A 26,443-nucleotide genomic window follows, 5' to 3' on the forward strand; every position below is an offset into this window, starting at 1 on the left:
AGCTTGTACTTTTATGTATAGAGGGGCATTGCAAAGAAATGAAAACCATGCAGTAAACATTTTTTTTTACAACGAGCACCTATGATGGATGGATGCCTTGTCATTCCTCCTGACTGTGGACACTGTCGGACGGATACATCCTGAGCGCGTGCGCCCAACCATTTGTACTTAGCCTAAGTTGATTTTTCAGTACACAAAATTGGGTTCTTCTTATATAACTGCCACAATTCATGCCCACATAGCCTGAGAAATGAGTGTCTCAAACAAGGACAGGTCATTAATATTTATCTGAGAATATAAAAATCTTCCTACTATAAAAAAGATATACAGTTTCCGCATCAACCTATCACTTCTAAACCCCCTACACCTCTTTGAAACCTCTTTGCAACCTGACAACGATTCAGGAGACCTTGACATGAGCAAGAGTACAAACTGGTGATCACGCACTCTTTTCACCATTATTCTTTATCACATAATTTATTCTCTATAGCCATCCAGGCTCCTTCATGTTTATGTCAAGAATAGCAATTATTGGCATACGGTGGCATTTTAATACTTGGTACTATGCTGCTAAGAGGCCGGAAAGGGAAGAAAGGGAACAGACTCCAGAGTTGGTACTGTATTTTTTATCTTCTGTCTCTGCCACCATATTGCAAAGCCTTGGCAACACTGCTAACCTTGATTGAAGGGGCATGGTCCCAAAGTTGCATTTTTGTCTCACCCTATCATTTAAAGCAGACTTGACATTTGCCTAAAAATAAATTGAGTTAAAGACCTTATGAAAAGCCCTGAGCTTATCTGATTCTGCTGTATTTTTCTGTTTTGCGCTGCTTCGCACCATTGCAGAGATATTCACATTGTTGTTTTTGGAGCGCAATATGTGAAATCTCATCTTGCAGTACAACTGGGTGTTTCTTTAGCGTTCCCTCCTTCTCAGATACTGACAATCACAGCTCAGCAGTCTAACAATCTTAGAGTCTTTCACACCTCTCTCCCAGGCTCTGTGATTGCCAGCGTCTAGGAGGGCGGGGTGAAAGTGCATATCCCCAGAGAATACTCTGAAGAAACGCTTAGTTGGACTGCCAGCAGAGATTTCACTTGGTGCACTACAAAAGAAACAATATGAACAATGTGAATATCTCTGCAATGGAGCGACGCAGCACAAAAGGGAAACCAGCAGCATAATCAGAGGAGCTTAGGGATTTTTACAAGGTATGTAACTCAATTGTTTTGAGCAAGTGACAAGTCCTCTTTAATCGCCTGTTCATGCCAATCTGAAATTATATAAATGAAAAAGTGCAAATATTAAATATTAATCTTTACATGCAACATTATATTATGTTCTAGGTTAGTCTTTAGAGAGATGTTTTACAATACTTAAGGCTATGTGCCCACTATGCAGAAATGCTCAGGATTTTTTCCTGAGCGTTTCTGCATCTCCCTGGCAGAAAAAACGCATGTGGATTGTACATGCATTTTTCCTGCCAGGGACATGCGGATGTGAAGCGTTCTTCACATGCATTTCCGCATGCGGGTTGACAAGTGCTTTCCAAGCGATTTTAGCATCACTTGGAAAGTGCTTGTCAACTTGGTCACACTATATAAATCCATGCAAACGGCATGGATTTATATAGTGTGACCAAAAGAATGGTAAAAAATAAAGAAATAAATCTATACTTAACCTCTGATGGCCCACGCAGTTTTTATTCGCTCTGTCCTGGCTTGCCGGCAGCTAGCGGTACACTGAAAGACCTGCCGTCACCTGACAATGACGTCAGTGCAGGTCCTTCAGTCCACCTCGATCTGCCGGCAAGCGAAGACAAGCACACCGGGGGCCATCAGAAGGTAAATATGATATTTATTTTTTATTTTATTCTTTTTTTTACAGGTTCTATGGTACCCGGGTCCGGAGGAGAGTCTCCTCTTCTCCAGACCCGGGTACCATCCGCACATTGAAACGTTTGGATTCTGCATGTACATATGCAGTGATGCGGAATCCAAGCATTCCAATGAAAGTCAATGACGGCGAAAACGCAGCGTTTCCGCAAAAAAGTTGGTAGTGCTGCGTTTTTTTCCGCAATGATAACCCACAGCGGAAATTTCCGCAGCATGTGCACAGCACATGCGGATTATCATTGGGGAACATGACAGGCCTTCTACCATGCGTTTTTTAAGCGTTTCTGCAGCATTTTTGCCTCTGTGGAAACTCTTAGAAAACGCATCGTGAGCACACAGCCTTACTAATATATTAGCAAAACCTCTAAAAGATTGGAAAAAAAAATATTTCTTTGTGTGGATCTTAATATAATCTCCAGCCATTATAAATTTAAATAATATGTATCAGGCGAAATCTCAAATTGTATATATTTATTCCCTCATCACCAGTTACATCTCATCTCTGTAAAAGTAGAGAAAATAAATGTGATATATCAAGACAATAAAAGGCGCAGCATAGATGCATTAATAGGCCATGTTAGCTAAGGAGGTAGATAAACATTAGTTGCCAATGTTACTTCTGAACAAGCCGATGATGAGCTACTAAATAATGCACACACATCTGTAGGCAGGAAAAGAAAGAGTCTCTGTACTAATAAATAAATGAGTGTTATTGTTATTGAGGAATAGTTATAAGACATCATTATTTTTGCATGTTTTATAAATATTTACTATAATACCACAATGTATTATTCTCAAATTCATCTTCGGGATTATATATTTTATCTATGAGTGGTCATGTGACAACCGTTGGAATCTGCAAGCAGAGAAAAATCCTGACATTGTGCATTGGCATGATAGACTCCCTCTTGAAAATGATTCCTGGACTGGAACCCCTTCTAAAGGTTTAGTGACAGCTTGACTGGTAGTCTAGGTGCTAAACTGGTCAGTGTCAGCATCCTTGATGGATTATTGTATTGATAGGGTCATTGCCCAGATCTCTGCCAGTTAAGAGGTCAATGTTAACATCCCTATTGGTCTACAGCATCCCTGGTGTTTTGTGGTACAAGAGAGTTATTATGGCCATCCCTGGTGGTTTAGGACAATAAGAGGTTAATATCATCATCTTTGGTGGTTTGGAGAAAGTGATTTGTGCCAGTGAAAATACCAACCTCAAATATTGGGCAGGTCAATTACCAGTTGGGTAGTGACCCTAGTTTGAACTGAAAAATGATTTGACCCCCCAGTCGAGAGGAGCAAAGAGCAGCTTCCACCATTGCAGACTTGATGCACCCATAACTTACATGGTCCCACATTCATTTGAATGGTTGCCACTGTATTTTTCATGGAGTGGGCGTTAAAGAGAAAAAATGTGCTACAACCTATCTCTACCGCAATGGTTACATGGCTATATTGCTATTTTTTGTCAGCTGAAGCCTTGATATGGAAAACCTGGAAATTAGAGTTGAAGCAAATTGATTCACAAAACCTGGTCAATCAGCCACATTATTCATTTGTGGCCACTAAACCGGAGCCAGGAGAACCGCCTCTTACCTAACAGTATCCAAGGAAGCTCTTTTAATTAGCCTACCTGGCTCGACATTAACGTTGTGATGTGTCACAAGCTGGCTAATTAAAAGAAGAGCCACTGATGCAGTCAGGTAAGAGTCTACTCTCCGAGTTCCTTTCCAGAGTCCACAAATTAATGATATGGCCGATGGACTAATTCGCATCAGTTTTACTGTACACCCTTTTATCCTGCAAACACCTTATTTTTTAGACACTAGTGGTGACTTCCCTTTAGATGGCAGATGTAGAGTCGGCAAAAATCCCAATATAAGGACCCTGAATCTTAGTTCCTTTTACTCTTTTTTAAATAATTATATCCGTATTGCAAGAGATAGGTAATAAGTAACTTCATGATCGGTAGGGGTCCAACGCCAACCACTAATAAATAAAGCTGCACTCTGTAATGCTATAGTATGCAAACATTAAATATATAAAATTGGAATTGAATTACTGTTCTAGAAGAAAGGAAAAAATTAGAATATTTAGCACATAAGTAAGCCCAGCAGCCAACGACAACGGTTAGGCTCTTTTCTGACCTAGTATGATACGTCTCGTGGGCTGCTAGTGCACAATTATACGGGTAGGTAGGGTCCTGCTGTGATTAAAACCGCCATAGGCTGAAGGGTGGAGTGTTGATCAGAGAGCCTATGTATAAATATTAAAGACTGGCATCACTTCCAAACAGAAAACAGGTGTGAAGAGATGCAAGCTAAGAGTAGCCACCTCTATATATAACTAACATATAAAGCTGCACTCTGTATAGCATGCAAACATGAAATATATGAAATTGAAATTGCATTACTGCTCTAGAAAATAGATTAAAATGAAGAAACTTAGCGCATAAATTAACCAATTCAAATGTGCCCACGAGCCAATGACAAGGCGATCCTCTTTGCTGAGAACCTAACCTAATATGATGGTCTTCTAGCTCCAAGCACTGTGACACCAAATGATCTCAAGAACAGGGCTCTGAAATGCCTCCATTGGCATGAAGAGGGAGTTGCACTGCTGCTTTCAATGTCTATGGTAGTGTTAGAAAAACATGTGCTATAATCATCTATTTCTGGCAGGTCCTGTTCTCAGGATCAATTGAAGTCCCAGCAGATGGGTCCCCCAACAATCCACCAGTTATCACATTATGATAATGTATAAGTATTAAACCCATAGTTACAAATTAAGAGGATATTGTCACATATCGAGACCATGAGTTTCTATACATCTAAATAGTTTATGAAAACCAGAATATACACATTGTGAAAATTTTGCAAATAGTTTACTTGTTCACTTTAATATAGGAAAATTGATTTAATTGTAACTTTTTTTCCTACAACTTTTCTCTTCCTCTCTTCTGAGTTGTTTGCTTTACAGCCAGTGCCCTTTCAAGCAGAACAGAACAATATTGTATTCTGGCCTTGTAAACAACCTAAATGCGTTTTATGTATTCTAGAATTGCATTGTGCAAATGTTGAATAATATTGTTATGAAACATCTGTTCATCAGCGGTGCATGTACAAGGTTAATATATTGCTGCCAAGTTCTAGAAATATGTCTGCTGTTGTTGCAATGAAAATCTTGTCAGGATCACATTACCTTCGAAAGCCGCCAGTGATTGTCACAATTGCATCTGGCACAAACTCACAAACAATATTCCTCACTAGGTGCTCCACCGCATCAGCTTCCATCTTTGATACATAACTAGAGATGTCTTCATAGTAAAGTAGTCCTGCAAGGCAATAAGATATGGGGTAAAGTATGTAGATTGATGTTACAAAATTACAAATTGTCATCCTTCTGTAGTTATTAAAAAATTAACTTATTGACTTGAAATAAAAAGGGATTGCCAGACAAAGAGATGTCCGAAAAAAAAACCACTTTGGGGTGATTCATTAAAACACCTTAAGTCGAAATATTTTTGCGCAACTCGGAAGTTGTGCAAAAATCTTGCAACTTTTGGTGTTTACCGAACTGTACGACTGGTGTACATTTCTGGAAGTGGTACGCGCTGGGTAACAGAGACACCTAATTCATTGAGCCACTTAATGAATCAGCTCAGAGTACTCCAGTGAGCGCTCCATTAAGACTAGGGTGCGATACACCAGTCTTACAGAATCACAACCTTTGGGTTTTATGTGCAAATATTGCAAATGTGAATCACAGTATAAAGAATCACAATCATATTTGTCAAAGATAATAATATGACTGAGCCTACCATGTCTACAGTTATGATATAATTCCATAATGTTCCATGGTCAAGATATTATTCCACTGTCTACAGAAATTACTGTGTATCATCTCACCATGTCTACAGTAATAATATACCCCACCATGTGAGTGAAATTATTTCTCTTCTATTACCTTCAAAATCCAAATATTAAAGAGATGATTACGAGCACTCTGGAAATCAGACAACACAACAATAGGATAATGTAATAAGCATGATTTCGGATTTATTGTCACACATTTATTGTCACATTTATTGTCCTACTGTGAATCTATGTTGTTTTACTTTTCGGCCATCTTTTTGTGGTTTGCTGGCTTCTAGTCTTTTCCTCTGGTGCTGGGTGTCTTGGTCACGTGATCTCCTCACTTTTTATTACTCAGCACCTGTCTCCCATTCCTCGCTGGACATCAGTGTTGTTACGCTTGAGCTCTGGCTAAGTTGCCTTGTTAGTACTTTGTGCTTAGGACTATTGTTATCTTGGGACTTCTTGTTCCACCAGTTCTGTTTCCTTTAATCTTCGTTTCTGCAACTAACTTCTCTTTTAGGAGGTCTCCTGTTTTTGCTCCCAGTCCTTAGATCTTTTAGGGACAACCTTTCCCCTTCCTTCAAGTCTTCGTTTGAGTTCAGTGCAGGAGTGTCAGTAGGGCTATTCACAAGGAATAGGGCACCCACCCCAGCGTAGGGTTTAAGCAGAGTCTCAGTGCAGGGACTGCTTTTCCCTCCTATTCCTTAGTTCTTAGTTTCAGAACATAACAGAAACTTCCTGCAGAAAGATGTAGCCTTCCTCCCTAGCTTCAGTTACAATAGTCATCCTATAGGAATTTAAGGGAGTAAACAGAAATGTGAAACTTATCTGCCCAACAGAATTAAAGAAGCACCCCCAGTAAATGTTTTATTCATTAAAGAAACACTCCTCCTCTCATCAAAATTTTTATCATCTTAATATATTGCTGTCATAATATTATATAGCACTGTGTACTTACAATTGCTCATTTTACCTTTCTACCCTGTTAATTCTTCTCTTTTCCATTCGGTCTATGACAACACGAGATTAAAAACTGACTAGCTGAATCCTTCTAAGCTCTATGTAGAAACAGGAGGTCAATTTCCCCTGTATGAGTCATAAGTCACTGCAAAAGTCCTTGGCAGGAGGAGGAGGGAGCAGCTGGGTCAGGAGGTGAAGAGGGGGATGATTTCTGCAGAGAAAAGAGACTTCCTGTTTCTACATAGAGAAGAGAAGAATTTGCCAGATAAAAAGGCAAACTGAGCAATTGTAAGTACACAGTCCTATCTAGAATGATGACTGCAATATATTAAAAGGGTAAAAACTTTGATGGGAGGAGTTCTTCTTTAAATCTGTGTATACGTGTATGTTGTGTAGTATGTATTAATATATTCACCTACTTCAGTCTTCTCCGGGTGTTAGAATAATGCTTATCATTGTATATATTGCAACAACTACTATTTACTACTGTTTAATAGTGCATGGTTTTCTGTCTCCAGCAATAGAGTTATATTGCCAGTAAAGCACTATTAAAAACAAAAAAAACAGGAATTTCCTGTTCACTGTGTGCATAGTTGGAGCACAGTTTTACTTTCACTTTGCAAGCTGACAGACAAAATGTTAAGATTCTGAGCTATAAGAAATACCAGTTGGAAGCTGTGTTATCTATGTTCCTGAAAAAATATATATTCATTGTTGAATGGCAAGACAGTACAGAGATTAATCCTTTGCCAACACCGGGATCCAACTTCGTTCTTCTCTTCTCAGTGACATCAATGCTCTGCAGTTCACGCCGCGCTCTATGTAATGTGGTAGTGGCTGGTACTATATAAGCCTATGCAGCTCCATAGGCATTCAGTGTAAAAGACACTTCCAGCTCACACACAGAGCATAGAGTCAGCCGGCTAGTATAGGCCATCCACCAGCGACAAGGTGACCTTCATTTGTGGTGCCCCTGCGGGTTCAGTCGCCACAGAGGTACTGCATCCCACCCAGAGGTGTGGTACTCCACTCTCAGGTAAGGAGGGAGTACTACCCGGGACCCTCACGCCCACATCCAACACTGCACCATTCCAGACCAGAAGGAGGGGCAAGATGCACTTATCCACTGCTGAGCCCTGTCCCTGGTTGGAAGGGGGGAACCAAGAGAGGGGGAACCATGTAGTGGGTGTGCATGGAGGAAGCAGATCAGGGGAGCACCATCAGGAACAGTATAAGAAGGAGGAGAACCATCTAGAAGGGAGTCAGTCAGTGGGAGTACAGAGGAGAAACAGAGGGGAGTGGGAGCTCAGAAGGAGCTCTGCTCAGGAAAGAGAAGAGCGAGCCTAGCCTGAGAGGCCAAGGAGAGAGAGGACGGGAGCAGAGGGAAGGCTCCAGAATCAGAGGGGATCCCAGGGGCACGGTGAGTGCAGGAAGCCACCCGTGCGCCCGAATCTACACTGACATGGAGGGATCAGGCCACAGAGGGGACCGGCCCCTAAACTAGTGGAGAATAATCAGGCTCAGCTAGATAACCGGAGGCTGCTGTATTTGCAAGGTGCAGCAGCCAACCACCACAATTACATCGCCGAAAAGATGGCCGCATAGGGTCCAGGGGATTGCAAGTCGCCCGACAAGACCCGAGGCTATTGGCTTGGGACAATGATTGTGAGGCGCAGGGCAGCAGGGCGAGAGCCAGCGCAGAGAAGACGACTGGGAAAGGAACATAGAACGGGGTCCCGTTTAAGTACTCCTGAGAGACTTGAGAGTTGCTGAACCCCTTCCCTGGAGGACACAGGACGACGTGGGAGGTTACACACTGGCTGTAATATCCCTGGAGGCGTGCTTGCATAGTGCACCACCTCCCACTATGCAGGACCGCAATCTTACCTGTCAGTCCAGCCTGCTAATCTTGCTCCAGTTCATGCTGTGTGCATGCCTCTTGACTGACTGCTTAGGGCGGCGGCCCAGTTTCTTCCTGATTCTTATAGCTGCTGTGGGCGCATCCCTAATGCGTCTCCAGCCTATTGCTGTGAGTCACTGGATATTTAAACCCCCTCCACCCAGTAGGAGGTGCCTGAGCAACTCCTTCACTCAGTTTGTCTTTGCAACTGTATTGCCAGGTCCTGTCCTGTTATCTCTGACTTCTAGTCTGTTTCCGCCACTCTGGGGGCTGCATTCCCAGACCTGTTATCTCTAACTTCAAGTCTGTTTCCGCTACTCTGGGGGCTGTATTCTCAGGCCTGTTACCTGTGACTTCTAGTCTGTTTCAGCCACTCTTGGGGCTGTATTCCCAGGCTCGTTTTTGTATCTCATTGCAGTAGCAGTTCCTGTCTGAACTGTATCCTTGCCTGTTACCTGTTTATCTCTATGTCTATACCTTCCCTTTTCCTGCAGTATCTGAACCTGCACCTAACTCCAACTCGTTGTCTCTGTACTTGTGTTTGTGAGTTTTGTGTCCACTCGCTACTCCATAGTAAGTACCTTGTGTGTATCTGGTTTTGCTTGTCCCTTTTCCCTTCCTCCGTATCTTCCTGTATTTTCCAGTCTGTTCCATGTGAACAGACCTGTCCTCCCTGACTTGCCCACCGCTCCGGCGGTTTCTCTCTGCTCTGACTTGCCCACCGCTCTGGCGGTTTCCTTCTGCTCTGCCTTACCCACCGCTCCGGCAGTTTCTCCCTGCTCTGACTTGCCCACCACTCCGGCGTTTTCCCTCTGCTCTGCCTTACCCACCACTCCAGTGGTTTCTCTCTGCTCTGACTTGCCCACCGCTCTGGCGGCTTCCCTCTGCTCTGCCTTACCCACCGCTCCGGCGGTTCCTCTCCGCTCTGACTTGCCCACCGCTCCGGCGGCTTCTCTCTGCTCTGCCTTGCCCACCGCTCCGGCGGTTCCGCTCTGCTCTGCCTTGCCCACCGCACCTGCAGTTTCTCTCTGCTCTGCCTTGTCTACCACTCCGGCGGTTCCACTCTGCTCTGCCTTGCCCACCGCACCTGCGGTTTTCGCTCCGCTCTGCTTGCTCACCACACCAGCAGTTCCTCTCTGCTCTGCCTTGTCCTCTGCTCCAGCGGTTTCGCTTTACTCTGCTTGTCTACTGCATCTGCGGCTCTGTACCTGTCTCCCAGTCTGTACTGGACCCTATCCAGCCTGCGCTCCAACCTGCTAGTACCTCCCGGTCGGCACTCCAGCCGTGCTTGCCAGTATCTCCCTGTCTGCATACCAGCCGTGCTTGCCAGTGCCCACCTGTCTGCATACCAGCGGTGCTTGCCAGTGCCCACCTGTCTGCATACCAGTGGTGCTTGCCAGTGCCCACCTGTCTGCATACCTGCCGTACTTGCCAGTACCCACCAGTCTGCATACCAGCCGTACTCGCCAATACCCACCTGCCTGTATGCCAGTCTAACCTGCCTGTTCCTGCATTCCCCGGTGTGGGTCAACAACTGTGACTGGGGTCTGACCTGGAGTCGCAACTGGTCCCTCTGCTCGGTTCCTCCTTGGTCCACGGAGTCGACTAAGCCGCCGTGCGACCTTGGTCAGATCGGGTTGATACTTAGTTACGCCCCTCCAGGCACTCCTCGGTTCATGGTACAGTGGGATCACTAATCACGCTCACGCCAGTCAGTCCGGGCGCGAGCGTAGCACTGGCCCTCGTAACCTGGAGTCTTGAACAACTGTGAGTAAAACCTGAAGACTGCACCCCACTGTGTCCTGGAATTATTGCTGCACCATCACCAGCCCTGCACTTCACTGCACTGACAACATCTACCTAATAGCATCACTATATCCTGCCCGGATCTAAGCTCTACCTGTGGAGAGCTGAACCAACTCTGCTGCGTCACCATCAGCTCCAGAGGATCTGCAACGCAGCGGCGGCTCCATATAGCCGCATACCACAGATGGCGTCACGAACATTATCTCTAAAAACTTTATTCCCCTTTTACTTTTCCCCTTTTATTGACCGCCCTGGGTCACGGACCATGTCACTGCTACCGTGACATCCCCAGCACCAACCGACCCGGCTACCGAGTACCCACGGCCCAGGGGGCGCGTCACATTCAATTGACATGGCTGACGATTACTGTAGCTGACTAGTGATGGCGAGTGTGCTTTCCACTGCTCGATATTCGATAGAGCATCGGGGTGCTCGGGTAAGCTTGTTACTCGATCAAGTATAGCGGGTGCTCGAGCACCATGCTTGAGTCCCCGCCCCACATATTTCAAGGCTGTTAGACAGCCAATAGACATGCGGGGATTGCCTGCCATACACGGTAATGCCGTAGCCATGTTGGCTACTGGCATTACTGTGATTGGCCGGCCACATCGCGTCATCGGGTCTTTCAGAGTCCCTCCTTCATAAATTAAACAAGATGTGTCTGACCATGTCACACACACCACAAGCCCAGATAAGGTAGTTAAATGTTAAAATTACATTTATCGGTGGGTGTAGTTTTATTTGCCCCTCTACTATATTATCTATTGTAGCCATAGGGGCAAGGGAAATACGGTGAGAGATGGCCCGTCTATTAAGGGGTGGAGGACGCATTTTTTTTTCTCTTTTTAATTTTGCCTTATATACAAGTTATTATACAGGAAATAGTGTTTCCTAACATTTTTTCATGTAAAATCCATTATATCTTCAGTTTTGTATGCTTTATTGTCAATATGTAAAAGCTGCGTAATATTCTGACAACATTGTTCCCAGCAGTGACCTGGGAGTCAGAGATGCATCCAGGCATCTTTCCCATGCTGCTCCCATTCCATTTGAGCACTGATTCCATCTATTTCAGCAATTTTCCTTCCTCTTCAGCCCTCCTGTGAGGGTCTTCCGGAAAAATGCTCCAGTTTCCCATTAACTTTCATTATACTTGGTACTCGAGTTGAGTCCGTCCGGTCATCTGACCTGCTTGTTTCAAGTATCGATCACTCGAGCATTTTAGTGCTTGATAATCACTATAGCTGACTCTAATTAATGGGGATGGGGCAAATTACTAGCTAGTAGATGTGATATAAAGGTTGTCTCCGCTCTTTAAGGGAAGTTAGAGAAAATCTGGGGTGATTAGCTTCCACTTTCTGTTATATTTTTTCTTTCTTGCCATGTTTGGAAGTTTTAAAGTAGCTTTATGTCATTACCTAGGACTACGCAGAAGTGAATTAAAATTATATTTCTTTACAGGACGAATGATGGTTGTGTGAATTTTCAGCGTCACATGACAGATACATTTAAGGTATGGAAAATTACATGGGTTCTTGATATGGTTCATAAGCTGTCAAAGCAGCTGTAGAATCTGTGTTGCACACCAAGGTTACTGAAAGTCTCAGCATGACTTTCTGCAGAACAAAAAGATTTTCAGAGTTGCGTCAGGTCTCACAATTCTCACATACATCGTTTCTAGAAGTTCTAAAAACTTTTTATTTGACTTTGAACCTTATGTGCCCCCAATTTAGGAAAGACGTAGCCACAGGAGACACACATCTGTTTTTCTGACCAATTGACACTACATACAAAGATAGCCTCCAGACATATAATTCATTATTCTACATGTGCTGTGGTCCATGCTGTCCTCAGGATTTACTGTAGCAATTGTTTCTCTACAAAGTTTCAGTAAATAAATATGATAATTAAACATTATCAATAATATGTAATAATTACCATGTTTCTGCATGCTGGTAAGCTTTAAATCCTTGTTGTTTTTTATATCTTCTAATGTCCTCATACCCAATCTGTACCACTTTTCTGCAGTCTTCAGCCCCACTCCAAAGATAGATGTAAAAACCTGTGGAATAGAAAATATTAAATAAGTTAATGGAACAGGCAAGTCATAGCTTAAAGTAAATCTTTCACTGGATTTTTTTTTTCATTTATACAGAGTACCTCCTCCAATTGTCACTGCCCTACTGATTCTGGAACAGTTTTTCTTTTTCTTTTGTGCCTCTCCGTTCCAAAGTTATGCCCTCCGGAAGTAAAGCTGCAAATTTTTCCCTTTAACTAACTGGAGGAATGCCACAGAATTTATCTGTGGGCGTGGCCTTGTTTTGATTGGCCAGTGTCAGAGGAGGAAAAAGAAAACACCCACAGAGAAGTTCTGTGGTACACGCCCAGCTGGTTGCAGGAAAAACTTGTATTTTTATTTCTGAGAGCATAACTTTGGAACGAAGAGGCACAGAAGAAAAAGAAGAACCATTTCAGAATCAGTGGAGCAACACCAATTCTCAGTTTAAATGAAAAAATGTAGCGAAGCAGTCCTTAAACAGTCGTCCTTAAACAGTGATTTGGGTAGTTCTACAGGTGTGACTCAAATTAGTGTTTATTGATCACTTTGTTTGCACACTTAGCAGTCAAGTGGGCTGTCCGAATTAGTGATAAGTCTGTATAAGCCCAGAGTGAGAAGAGACTAAAAAAAAGATTACAAGTTATATTGAATCTTTTCCAACCAAACCTATATATCAATCTTTTAATCTCCCCCTGCTCTACACCATGCTATATACAGATTGCACAGCATTTCCAAGTGTTTCATTTAGGAAACAAAAATTACTAGACTATATGGGAAATGGAGGAGACTTGATACAGATTTTGCAGTACAGCCCAGGAGCTTGAAGTTATACCTCTGATTTTATCAGGACAGCAGAATTTTGGATGCTAATTTATGTACAGTACAGACCAAAAGTTTGGACACACCTTCTCATTTTAAGGTTTTTCTGTATTTTCATCATTATGAAAATTGTACATTCACACTGAAGGCATAAAAACTATGAATTAACACATGTGGAATTATATACTTAACAAAAACGTGTGAAACAACAGAATATATGTCTTATATTCTAGGTTCTTCAAAGTAGCCACCTTTTGCTTTGATGACTGCTTTGCACACTCTTGGCATTCTCTTGATGAGCTTCAAGAGGTAGTCACTGGAAATGGTTTTCACTTCACAGGTGTGCCCTATCAGGTTTAATAAGTGGGATTTCTTGACTTCTAAATGGGGTTGGGACCATCAGTTGTGTTGTGCAGAAGTCTGGTGAATACACAGCTGATAGTCGTACTGAATAGACTGTTAGCAGCTTTTTTCTTGAAATAATACAAATTCTAAGTAAAGAAAAATGAGTGGCCATCATTACTTTAAGAAATGAACGTCAGTCAGTCTGAAAAATTAGGAAAACTTTGAAAGTGTCCCCAAGTGCAGTTGCAAAAACCATCAAGCGCTACAAAGAAACTGGCTCACATGAGGACTGCCCCAGGAAAGGAAGACCAAGAGTCACCTCTGCTTCTGAGGATAAGTTTATCCGAGTCACCAGCCTCAGAAATTGCAGGTTAACAGCAGCTCAGATTAGAGACCAGGTCAATGCCACACAGAGTTCTAGCAGCAGACACATCTCTTCAACAACTGTTAAGAGGAGACTTTGTGCAGCAGGCCTTCATGGTAAAATAGCTGCTAGGAAACCACTGCTAAGGACAGGCAACAAGCAGAAGAGACTTTTTTGGGCTAAAGAACACAAGGAATGGACATTAGACCAGTGGAAATCTGTGCTTTGGTCTGATGAGTCCAAATTTGAGATCTTTGGTTCCAACCGCCGTGTCTTTGTGCGACACAGAAAACATGAACGGATGGACTCTACATGCCTGGTTCTCACCGTGAAGCATGGAGGAGGAGGTGTGATGGTGTGGGGGTGCTTTGCTGGTGACACTGTTGGGGATTTATTTAAAATTGAAGGCATACTGAACCAGCATGGCTACCACAGCATCTTGCAGCGGCATGCTATTCCATCCGGTTTGCGTTTAGTTGGACCATTATTTATTTTTCAACAGGACAATGACTCCAAACACACCTCCAGGCTGTGTAAGGGCTATTTGAGTAAGAAGGAGAGTGATGAGGTGCTACGCCAGATGACCTGGCCTCCACAGTCACCAGACCTGAACCCAATCGAGATGGTTTGGGGTGAGTTGGACCGCAGAGTGAAGGCAAAATAAGTGCTAAGCATCTCTGGAAACTCCTTCAAGTTTGTTGGAAGACCATTTCCGGTGACTACCTCTTGAAGCTCATCAAGAGAATGTCAAGAGTGTGCAAAGCAGTCATCAAAGCAAAAGGTGGCTACTTTGAATAACCTAGAATATAAGACATATTTTCAGTTGTTTCACACTTTTTTGTTAAGTATATAATTCCACATGTTTTAATTCATAGTTTTGATGCCTTCAGTATGAATGTACAATTTTCATAGTCATGAACATACAGAAAAATCTTAAAATGAGAAGGGGTGTCCAAACTTTTGGTCTGTACTGTACATTGAATCACTTTTTTACCTTACTGTTTAATCAGAAAATAAGTAAAAATAATGTTCACAATAGGAACTTGTATGACAATATTATTTTTATTTTATAGGCAAGCAACATTTGTCCTCTGATAGGCCTGAGGGTCAACCATGGAGAATTAGATTTTCTTCCGCATCGTATTATACATTTCTGCAGTTAGAGGAATAATTTCTGAAAATAACACTATATTAAGGAACTATTACTTAAAGTGGTTATATGAGATTACAAAAAACAAAGTTGGCTTTCTTGTTTCCCAACAGCATTATACTGGTTCTTTGTATGATATTATAACACTAGCCAAAAGCCTGTGGACAATTTTGCCTCTTTAAGTTAAGATATCACCTTTTTTGTAATCAACCTTTGTTGCATAATTAATTTTAGTTTATTTAAAATGAGGCTGTCCAAATTTCTTTTTTTTACCAAGCTTCCTCAATTTTGAATTAACAATCTGTATAATTTACTCACTTGATTTTTTTTTCCATGAATCCACTGATTCAAATGTGGTTCATAAGGTCAATTTCATCTCTTACATTTAGCCATGATTAATGCCTCATTTATCAAATATGATTTTGGCTGCCTTGTATCTACCCTCGCAGGCCCGGCAGAAATTAGTCATCACTGGGCACGCATGTACTTGGCATGTTAAAGTCTTAAGGGCATGGCCCCCATACAAGTTAGATTAACGTCAGTCGAACTTGCTGGTATTGCCAGGTTCAGTCTGCAACCTAATGTGTATGGAGGCCCCCATCTGTCAGGGAAGATAAGGATCCAACATATCCAATTTCAGATTGACGATCCTTTTGTTTTCTATGGCCATGTTCACATGCAGTATTTTTTGCAGCTTTTTGACAGTACCAGCAAAAGCTATGAGACTTCAGAAATTTCATGTATACAGCATGTCAATTAATTTTCTCAGCGTTTTTGAAGTGTTTTTTTACCCATTGAAATCAATAAGTAAATGCAAAAACGCTGCAAAAAATGCAGCAAGCAGGTTTTGATGCATTTTTGCTGAGTTTTTGGTTAATAAAACTAACTTTATTAAACATCTACTGTAAACAAATCACACATGTAATCCACACTAAAAATACGCTGCTAAAAAAAGTTGTAAAAACGTTGCAAAATCTATGTTTTGAAACGCTGAGTGTGAACATAGCCTAAGAGACAAGCCCCCACTAGAGATGTCTGGAACAGTTGGGCAAGAGAGCTGTTGGCCAAACAATTATCTGAACCATTATTTGGCTGACAGCTATCTAAAAGCTTATGTGGAGCTTTACTTAAGATTAGTGATGAGCGAGCGTGCTCGCCAATGCTCGGGACTCGCCCGAGCATCTCATTGCTCGAGATGCTTGGCGCTCGCCGAGTATTTCCGGGGTTGCTCGGCGGGAGCTCGGGTCTCCTCCCTGGATGTTTGACGCTCTTTACAGAGCCAATGAACATGCAGGGATTGCCTGACACTCACTGTAATGCCGTAGCCATATTGGTTGTGGCATTACAGTGATTGGCTGGCTGCATAGCGTCATCGGGTCTATATCAGACCTTGCGCCGCCATGCTCGTCACAGTCACTCCAGAATCAGACAGTGTAGGGAGAGGTGCTGCTGCATGAGGGAGAGATTTGCTTGTGTATTAGGTAGTGTAGAGAGAAAAACCGTACATTACACATATCCATCTTAACAAACAGTCCTTTTGAGGACTAACTAATGCATCTGCAGAGATATCAGGCAGGCAGTGTATATAGGCAGGCAGGGTATATAGCAGACTGCAGTGCATATAGCACAAGAGGCTCCATTCCAATTCTGCCTTTTGCTGCTGTTAGATATTTCTATACAAAGGCCCAGGTCTCAGGGGCCAGGAATACTTTTCTTTGGATCTTAATCCTCATTATTTCCTTAAAAAGCAATCCAGAGAACACTGTTTTTCTGTGCCATTTGCTTGTTGGCACTGCAGAATACAGCCAGGTCTTTTCCATATTACAGTGCTAGTAATCCAGCTATTTAAAACTGTGTTTTCTTCGTCAAACGAGTTACATATACGTTGTCAGAAAATACTGCCATTTCTGGCCTCCATTAAAAATGTCCTTTAGTGTGTCAGTGAAGCAATTCACACCAGTTTGCACTACTTACCTACAGGCCAGGTATTTAAAACTCTGTTTTCTCCGTCACACGGATCACATATAAGTTCACTCCAAACTCACTCATTTGTACTGAGCGTGGAAGAAACTGTCCTCCATTTAAAATGGGCAAGGCACGTGGCAAGGGACGGGGAACTGGACGTGATGGTAATGGTGCATGCAGAGGCCGAGGACAAGACCGTGAACAAGCTGAAATTGTGCCACAACAAACACCCACATCTTCTCGCCTGACCTTCCTGTCCCAATTTCTAGGGGACCGCAGCACACCACTATTGAACCCAGAGCAGTGTCAAAAGGTTGTTGGTTGGATAGCGGATAATTCTTCCAGTCACTTAGCCACCAACACCACCACCCTGTCTTCCACACGGTCAAGTCTCAGTAGCCGTGAGTCTGGACAGAATATTCCTCACCCTGGTCCTCCTTCATCCCTCCATGCGAGTGCCAGGAGACAACTGATCCCACACTTGGACACTCTGAAGAGCTGTTCACTTTTCCATTTATAGATTCGGGCTTCTCGCCCGGTCCACTTGAAGCGGGGCAAGAGGAGATCGCGTGTAGCGATGCCCAAATATTTGAGCAGCCACGGTCACACGAAGGTGACGGTGGGAAAGTGTCACAAGAGGTGAACGATGATGAGACACAATTGCCAGAAAGTCAGGAGGAGGACCAGGGTGTGGAAGTAGAAGACGAGGTGGTGGATGGTATAGTAACTGACCCAACCTGGCGGGAGGACATGCAGAGCAAGGACAGCAGCACACAGGGGGAGGGAGACAGAGCACCCCAACAGCCAGGAAGAAGCAGTGTGGTTGCCACAGACAGAAGGCTGGCAACCGTTCCCCGTAACACCAACACGAAGGAAGTTGCCAGAACAACTGTTAGGTCTTCCCGAGACTGGTTGTTTTTTAAATACTCTGCCGATAACCCCAAAAAGGCCATTTGCACCACCTGCCAGGCCAGCATCAGCAGGGGTGGCAAAACGACCAGCCTGACCACTACCAGCATGATCAGGCACATGGCAGCAAAGCACCCGACTTTGTGGGCCGAACCCCAAGGTCCAGGAACAGTGTCTGCAGGTGGCATCATTGCTTCTTCCGCTGTTGTGCATGCAAGCCAATCCCCTGTCCATGGTGCATGTGAAGATGCCTCCTGCCCTGCACCTGTCATTGCACACTCTCAAGTAGCAGCATCAAGAAGCACATCCATGTCCTTATCCCAGTTGTACATACCCCAGTCCTTGGAATGGAAGTGCAAAAATGCAGCTAACACCCCACATGCCACACTACTAAATCCTCACATTTCACGACTGCTTGCACTCGAAATGTTGCCTTTTAGGCTCGTGGAGACGGAAGCATTCTGCAACCTGATGGCGGCGGCCGTCCCTCGGTACTCAGTCCCCAGACGCCACTATTACTCCCGGTGTGCCGTCCCCGCATTACACAAGCACGTGTCCCAAAACATTAGCCGTGCCCTCAACAACACAGTTACCGGGAAAGTCCACCTAACCACGGACACGTGGACAAGTGCTTGTGGGCAGGGGCGGTACATCTTCCTGACGGGACACTGGGTTAACATAGTGGAACCCAGGACCCAGTCGGACCTTGAGACTGAACATGTCCTCCCGACGCCAAGGATTGCGGACCCTAGGTCAATCAGGGTTGCCCCCACGGTCTACAGCTCCTGCACCTCAGCCTCCTACTCCTCTTAAGCCTCCATCTCCGAAATGACCGCATCAGTCAACAGCTGGAAGTACTGCAGCACTGCCTTGGCCAAGCGGCAACAGGCTGTGCTGAAGCTAATATGCTTAGGTGACAAACCGCACAATGCTGAAGAGTTGTGGACAGCTCTGAAAGAGCAGGCAGATCTGTGGCTCACACCGCTGAACCTACAGCCAGGCATGGTCGTGTGTGACAATGGCCGGAACCTGGTGGCGGCTCTGAGGCGAGGCGAGCTCACACACGTATCATGCCTGGCCCATGTGCTTAACCTCGCAGTTCAGCGGTTTCTCAAATCCTACTCGGAGCTGTCGGATTTGCTTGTTAAAGTACGCTGCCTGTGTGCCCATTTTAGAAAGTCAGCTACAGCTTCCGCCGCCCTTGCCGTGTTTCAGCAGCATTTGCAGCTTCCGGCTCACAGACTGGTGTGTGATGTCCCCACGCATTGGAACTCTACACTGCAGATGTTGGGAAGAATTTGTGAGCAGAAGAGGGCAGTTGTTGAGTACCAGCATCAACAAGGCCGTCTGTATTCAGTATAGACTCCACACATAAGACCTCAGGAGTGGACATGGTTGTCAGACATATATACCATCCTCCAAAACTTTGAGGAATCCACCAAGATGGTGAGCGGCGATGACGCCATAATTAGCATCACCATCCCACTTCTCTGTCTTCTGAAACGCTCTCTGCTCACAATAAAAGAGGATGCATTGCAGGCGGAGAACGATGAGATGGAGCAAGGAACCATACAGGGTGATTACACACAGCCAAGCCTCATCTCATCCCAACGTGGATTGGGTGACAATGAGTAACAGGAGGAGGAGGAGGAGGAAGGACAGGAGCTAGTTTCATGCACTATAGATGGTACTACCTGCACAGCTGTCATACCGTCTGTTCAGCGTGGATGGCCAGAGGACAGAGAGGAGGAGGAGGAGGAAAGCATGGTCCGTCATCCTCTTGGTGAGGACACGGAAGTCTTGCCTGTTAGTAGTCTGGCACGCATGGCTGAGTTTATGTTACGCTGCCTTTCCCATGACCCTCGCGTTCTCAAAATTTTTGGTGACAGTCATTACTGGTTGGTGACACTTCTAGACCCACGCTACAAGGAGAACTTTATATCTCGTATTCCTGAGGCGGACAGGTCTACAAAAATGGGGCTGTACCAGAAGGCCCTTGTTGCGGAACTATTAAAAAAATTCCAATCTGAAAATGTTGGTGGCAGAGGGCACACTTTGTTGGACAACCAAGGAGTACAGGCGAGAGAGACACAACTTCAATCCAGCAGAGGCAGGGGAACACTGTCAAAGTTCTGGGAAAGTTTTCTCATACCCTCCCATCGCACAGGCCCTGAGGCGCGGGGTACTCTCACAAGGAGTGCAAAGTTTTGGAAGATGCTGAAGGAGTACCTTGCCGACCGTACCAACGTCCTCCGTGATTCCTCTGTGCCTTATAATTATTGGGTATTCAAGCTGGATACGTGGAATGAACTGGCTCTCTATCCCTTGGAGGTCTTGGCCTGCCCTGCCGCCAATGTTTTATCAGAGCGGATTTTAGTGCCGCTGGTGGAATTATAACTGATAAGCGCATCTGCCTGTCAACTGAAAATGCTGAGAGGCTGACTCTTATAAAAATGAACAAGGGCTGGATTGGGCCAGACTTCTCAACACCACCGAATGATACCAGCGGAACATAAACTCAAATCCAGTGTCTTTTCTTGGGAGGTATATTCCCATGCACCTTTTCACACCCATACGCTTCCTGATTTTGGCTATTTGCTCTTGTCCTCCTCCTTCTCCTCATCCTCCACCACCATATCACCAGGGTGACCGTGGTCCGTGATGCAACACCCATATAATTTTTTTAAAGGGTGTTTATGATGCCCGTAAAAAAAAAATTTTATACAGTATGTTCATGTATACTCCCCAGGGGTAAATGTTTGTCATCCTATACACTTGTGCATGGGCATTACAAGTATAGGAGGCCCACTCCTTTCTAATGGGAACATTTTTTTATGAGGCCCTCCTCCACGTCTCTTTCAAGGGGCATTGAAGTGCCTCCAAATTTTTGGCAGTCCTTGCATTCACTGCATAGGCCAACACTATGGGAGACTCTCTCCTTTCTAATGGGAATTTGTCGTTACTGTGGCCCTTCTCTATGTGTCTTTAAATTTTTAGTGGGGTTTTTACTAAAAGTGGTCAGCCGTTGGACTCACTGCATACCCTATAACTGTATAGCAGACCCTCTTCTTTCTAATAGGAACATGTCGTACTTGTTACTGTGGCCCTGCTCTGTGTGTCTTTAAATTCTTAGTGGGGCTTTTCCTAAAATTGTTCAGCCGTTGGACTCACTGCACACCCTATAACTGTATTGCAGACCCTCTCCTTTCTAATGGGAACATGTCGCACTTGTTACTGTGGCCCTGCTCTGTGTGTCTTTAAATTCTTAGTGGGGTTTTTCCTAAATTTGGTCAGCCGTTGGACTCACTGCATACCCTATAACTATATAGCAGACTGCCTCCTTTCTAATGGGAATTTGTTGTTACTGTGGCCCTGCTCTATGTGTGTTTAAATTCTTAGTTGGGTTTTTCCCAAATTTTGGCAGCCCTTGCAGTCACAGCATGGGCATTACCACTATAGGAGACCCGCTCCTTTATAATGGGAACATTTTTTTTACTGAGACCCTCCTCTGTGCCTCTTCAAAGGGGTATTGAAGTCCCTCCATCATAAATAAAACAGGATGTGTCTGATGATTTGTCACACACCACATTGCCAGATAAGGTTGTAAAATGTTAAAATGCCATTTCCCGGTGAATGCATTTGTCTTAAAAAATAACGTAAAAAAAACAAAACAATAGGATCTTTCTTTAGTATAAAAAACAGCGTCACCAATTTAACATCAATGTAATCACATTGTTCAGCTCCTGCACCTCCTCCTCCATCTCCGAAATGACCACATCAGTAACAAGCTGACAGCACTGCAGCACGGCCTTGGCCAAGCGGCAACAGGCTGTGCTGATGATAACATGCTTAATGCTTAATTGACAAACCGCCCAGCGCTGCAGAGTTGTTGAAAGCTGTAACACAGCAGCCTGATCTGTGGCTCTCACTGCTGAACATACAGCCAGGCATGGTCGTGTGTGACAATGGGCGGAACCTGGTGTCGGAGAAATTACACCCAGAGTAGATACGATTTCCCTCTATGCCAGTCCTTTCACCGAGCTAAACACAACTCTCATCAAAAAAAGCTGTGGACTGGCTCCGTACCGTCCCAGGCTACATTCACCTGTCCACGTGTTTGTGGTTAGGCGGTCCTTCCCAGTAAGTGCACTGGGGAGAGCACGGGTAATGTTGTGGGACCCGTGCTTGTGGAAGGCGGAGACGACACCGGGAGAAACAGTGGCGGCTGGGGACCGAGTATGGACACCCACCCGCCGCCGGCATGAGGTTATGAAAAGCTTCCGCCTCCACGAGCCTAAAAGGGCACATTTCATGTGCAAGCAGCTGTCAAAAAATTGGCAGTATAGTATTGCAGCCTGTGGGTGGGTGGGTGGCTGGCTGCATACTTGCGCTTGCATTCCAGTGGGGTAGGGACAACTGAATGCTGCACTGGGACAAGGACATGGACGGTGATTGTTGCAAGTCTGCAACGACAGTTGCATGGCGGGAGGCATCTTCACATGCGCCAAGGATCACTTATGATGGGCATACTTTTAGGCAGTGACCTGGGAGTCAGAAATGCTTCCAGAGGTCTTCCCCATTCTGTTCCCATGTCTTTTCAGCACTGTATGCATGTGTCTGATGATGTGTCACACACCACATAGCCAGATAAGGTTGTAAAATGTTAAACTTACATTTCCCAGTGAATGCATTTGTCTTTGTTGAAAGCAATGCAAAAGTGCAAAAACGCATCAAAAACGCTACGTGTGAACATAGCCCAAGGTGTGGAGGAGTATTTTTGTTTTTGGTTATTTATTTAGCCTTATATACAAGTCATTACCCTGGAAAGGATGTTCCTTTATATATTTCCCAGGAAAATCCATTTTGGTTTTGTTTTTGTATGTTTTATTGTGAGTCCGTAAAAGTGGCGTAATACTCTGACAACGTTGTTGACAGCAGTGACCTGGGAATCAGAAATGCTTCCAGGGGTCTTCCCCATGCTGTTCCCATGTCATCTGAGCACTGTTCCCATCGATTTGGGCAATTTTTAGGCCCTCTGCAGACCGCCGGGGGGAGCCGCCTGAAAAATGCTCGAGTTTCCCATAGACTTACATTGGGCTCGTTGCTCGGGTCGAGCATCCGAGTATTCAAATTTGCTCGACCCGAGCAACGAGTACCCAAGCAATTTAGTGCTCACTCATCACTACTTAACATGTGTACTGAATGGTGAGAACAGGTAGTCAGAAGGTATAGTAGGAGGGCAATGCTAGAAGTTCAGATAAAGTGATTACAAGGCACTGATAACCATATTTCTTACACCACTTATGCTGTGTGCCCACGATGCGTTTTTTAAGCGTTTCCACAGCTGCAATGCAGAAACGCTTAGAAAACGCTTTGTAGAAGGCCTGCCATGTTCCCCCATGATCATCCACATGTGCTGTGCACATGCTGCGGAAATTTCCGCTGCGGAAAAAAATGCAGCACTACCAATTATTTTGCTGAAGCGCTGCATTTTTGCCACCATTGACTTGCATTGGAACGCTTGGATTCAGCATCACTGGATCTGTACATGCGGAATCCAAACGTTTCAATGTGCGGATGGTACCCGGATCTTGAGGACAGGAGACTCTCCTCCGGACCTGGTTACCATAGAACCTGTAAAAAAAAGAATAAAATAAAAAATAAATATTATACTTACCTTCTGATGGCCCCCACTGCGCTTGTCTTGGCTTGCAGGCAGATCACGGTGGACTGAAGGACCTGCGCTGACGCCATTTAGTCATGTGACGGCAGGTCCTTCAGTGTACCTCGAGCTGCCGGCAAGCCAGGACAGAGCGAATAAAGACTCCGGAGGCCATCAGAAGGTAAGTATATATTTTTTTTTTTATTTTTTACCATTCTTTCGGTCACACTATATAAATCCATGCCCGTTGCAGGGATTTATATAGTGTGACCAAGTTGTCAAGCACTTTCCAAGTGATGCTAAAATCGCTTGGAAAGCGCTTGACAACCCGCATGCGGAAATGCATGTGAAGAGCACGTCATATCCGCTTGTCCCTGGCAGGAAAAACGCATGTACAATCTCCATGCGTTTTTTCTGCCAGGGAGATGCAGAAACGCTCAGGAAAAATCCGGAGCATTTCTGCATCGAGGGCACATAGCTTTAAAGTCCCCACACATTAGATGAAAGTCATCTGAATCCGTTAATTTCAGTGGGAAAGTCCGACCAACTGATGTGTATAGGGAGGTCCACTGACTTTCCCCCAACAGATGACGTTGGGAAAGAAGTACAATCAAGCTATGGGAACGTCAACTGACAATCTTTTTTTCATTGGAGATAAGCAGCTGTCAGAAGAGTCTGGCAGTGGCTTTCTCCTCTCTCTCTATGGAAAACAATGAACACTCATCAAAACCAAAAGTTCATGAGTAGGGATGAGAGGACCCGTGGAAGTTCGGGTTCAGATACCTGACCCTTTATTCCAAAGTTCAGTTCAGGTAACAGAATTGAACCCAAACTTGATCCAGAACTCGAACCCCATTGAAAACAGTGGCGACCCAGACTTTTACATAGTAACATAGTTTTTAAGTTTAAGGAAGACTTAGTCCATCTAGTTCAACCCATAGCCTAACATGTTGATCCAGAGTAAGGCAAAAAAAAAAACATGTGGCAAACACTAAGCTCCACATTGGAGAAAAAATTCCTTCCTAACTCCACATACGACAATCAGACTAGTTCCCTGGATCAACGCCCTATCGAGGTATCTAGTATATATAACCTGTAATATTATACTTTTCAAGAAAGGCATCCCGGCCTTCTTAAATTTTAGTAGTGAATGACTCATTACAACATCATGCGGCAAAGAGTTCCATAGTCTCACTGCTCTTACAGTAAAGAATCCCCATCTGTGATTATGATTAAACCTTCTTTCCTCCAGACGAAGAAGATGCCCCCTTGTCCCCCGTCTCTGGCCTCAGAGTAAAAAGATCAGTAGAAAGGTCTTTGTACTGTCCCCTCATATACTTGTACATAGTAATAAGATCACCCCTAAGCCTTCGTTTTTCCAACGTAAATAACCCCAAGTGTAATAACTTGTCTTGGTATTGCAGACCCCCCTGTTCTCTAATAACCTTGGTCGCTCTTCTCTGCGCCCGCTCTAGTTCAGCTATGTCTTTCTTATACACCGGAGACCAGAACTGTACACAGTATTCTAAGTGTGGTTGCACTAGTGACTTGTATAGAGGTAAAATTATGTTCTCCTCATGAGCATCTATGCCTCTTTTAATGCATCCCACTATTTTATTTGCCTTTGCAGCAGCTGCCTGACACTGGCCACCAAACGTGAGCTTGTCGTCCACCAATACACCCAGGTCTTTTTCAGTGACAGTTTTGCCCAGTGTTTTACAATTATGTATATAATTATACATTTTATTTCCTCTGCCCAAGTGCATTACCTTACATTTATCCCCATTAAAGCTCATTTGCCATTTATCAACCTAAGCTTCTAGTTTACATAGATCCTCCTGTAATATAAAATTGTCCTCCTCTGTATTGATTATCCTGCAGAGTTTAGTGTCATCTGCAAATGTTGAAATATTACTCTGTATGCCCCCTACAAGGTCATTAATAAATATGTTAAAAAGAAGCGGGCCCAATAATAATTTTGAATCGGAAAATTCTCTCTCTCACGGACTTCCCCTGGAACTCCGAACTTCCAGGGAAAGTTTGTGTTCAGCGTTTAGCACAGGACAGTAACTGTCCGGTACGAACGACGAACTATTAAGTTCGGGTCGCTCATGCTTATTAATGAGCACAGGGGAGGTGGGAGAAATAGCTATCTACCGATGGGCCATCTCTAGTTGTATTTTCCTGCAATGCAATTGCAAATAGATGGAGAGAACTCTTAATGGCCCATTCAGACATCTGATTTTCACTTGCGAGTGCTATCCGTGTTTCTCACGGATAGCACTCATATCTGTGATAGTCTATGGGACCACTCACATGTCGGTGACTTTTCACAGACCGAAAGGTTCACGGAAAATTGTAGATACATGTCCGATTTTGATCCGAGTGAGGGATCAAAATCAGCAATGCAAGTCCATGAAAAAAATAGGACCACACTCAGATGACAGAGCGTGGTCCGATTTTCACAGACTGTCAAAAAGGAGAAAGTGAAGTAACTTTTTTTCATTTCTCCACGTAAAAGAAAAACGAATGACACTCAGACCACACTCTAATCAAAGTCTGATCAGAATAATAAGTGAATTTTTCTCATATGTGGAAAAATCGGTTGTGTGAATGAGCCCTAAGCCTGCACTGGTAATGGTGAGGACTCCTAGGTCTCTCATGTGCATGGCTCACACAACAGGGTAAATGCACGTTAGCAAAACATAAAAATTACAGATTTGGAATCAGCATATTTGAATCTGATTATTAAAG

General features: G+C 44.1%; 1 protein-coding gene across 1 annotated transcript in view; it reads right to left on the reverse strand.

Moving 5' to 3' along the window:
* Positions 1-916: 916 nt before the first annotated feature.
* Positions 917-26,443, reverse strand: part of LOC141271601 (DNA nucleotidylexotransferase-like) — a 279,576-nt gene continuing 254,049 nt past the window's right edge. The window contains exons 8-10 of the mRNA XM_073681645.1: positions 12,355-12,478; positions 5,095-5,227; positions 917-1,106 (exon numbers count right to left, since the gene is read on the reverse strand). Coding sequence (XP_073537746.1) covers positions 917-1,106; positions 5,095-5,227; positions 12,355-12,478 — 447 coding nt within the window. The remainder of the gene's footprint in view (positions 1,107-5,094; positions 5,228-12,354; positions 12,479-26,443) is intronic.

The sequence above is a fragment of the Phyllobates terribilis genome, unplaced genomic scaffold, assembly GCF_046119375.1.
Source record: "Phyllobates terribilis strain yellow unplaced genomic scaffold, ASM4611937v1 Scaffold_5__5_contigs__length_657084704, whole genome shotgun sequence".
Taxonomy (NCBI): domain Eukaryota; kingdom Metazoa; phylum Chordata; class Amphibia; order Anura; family Dendrobatidae; genus Phyllobates; species Phyllobates terribilis.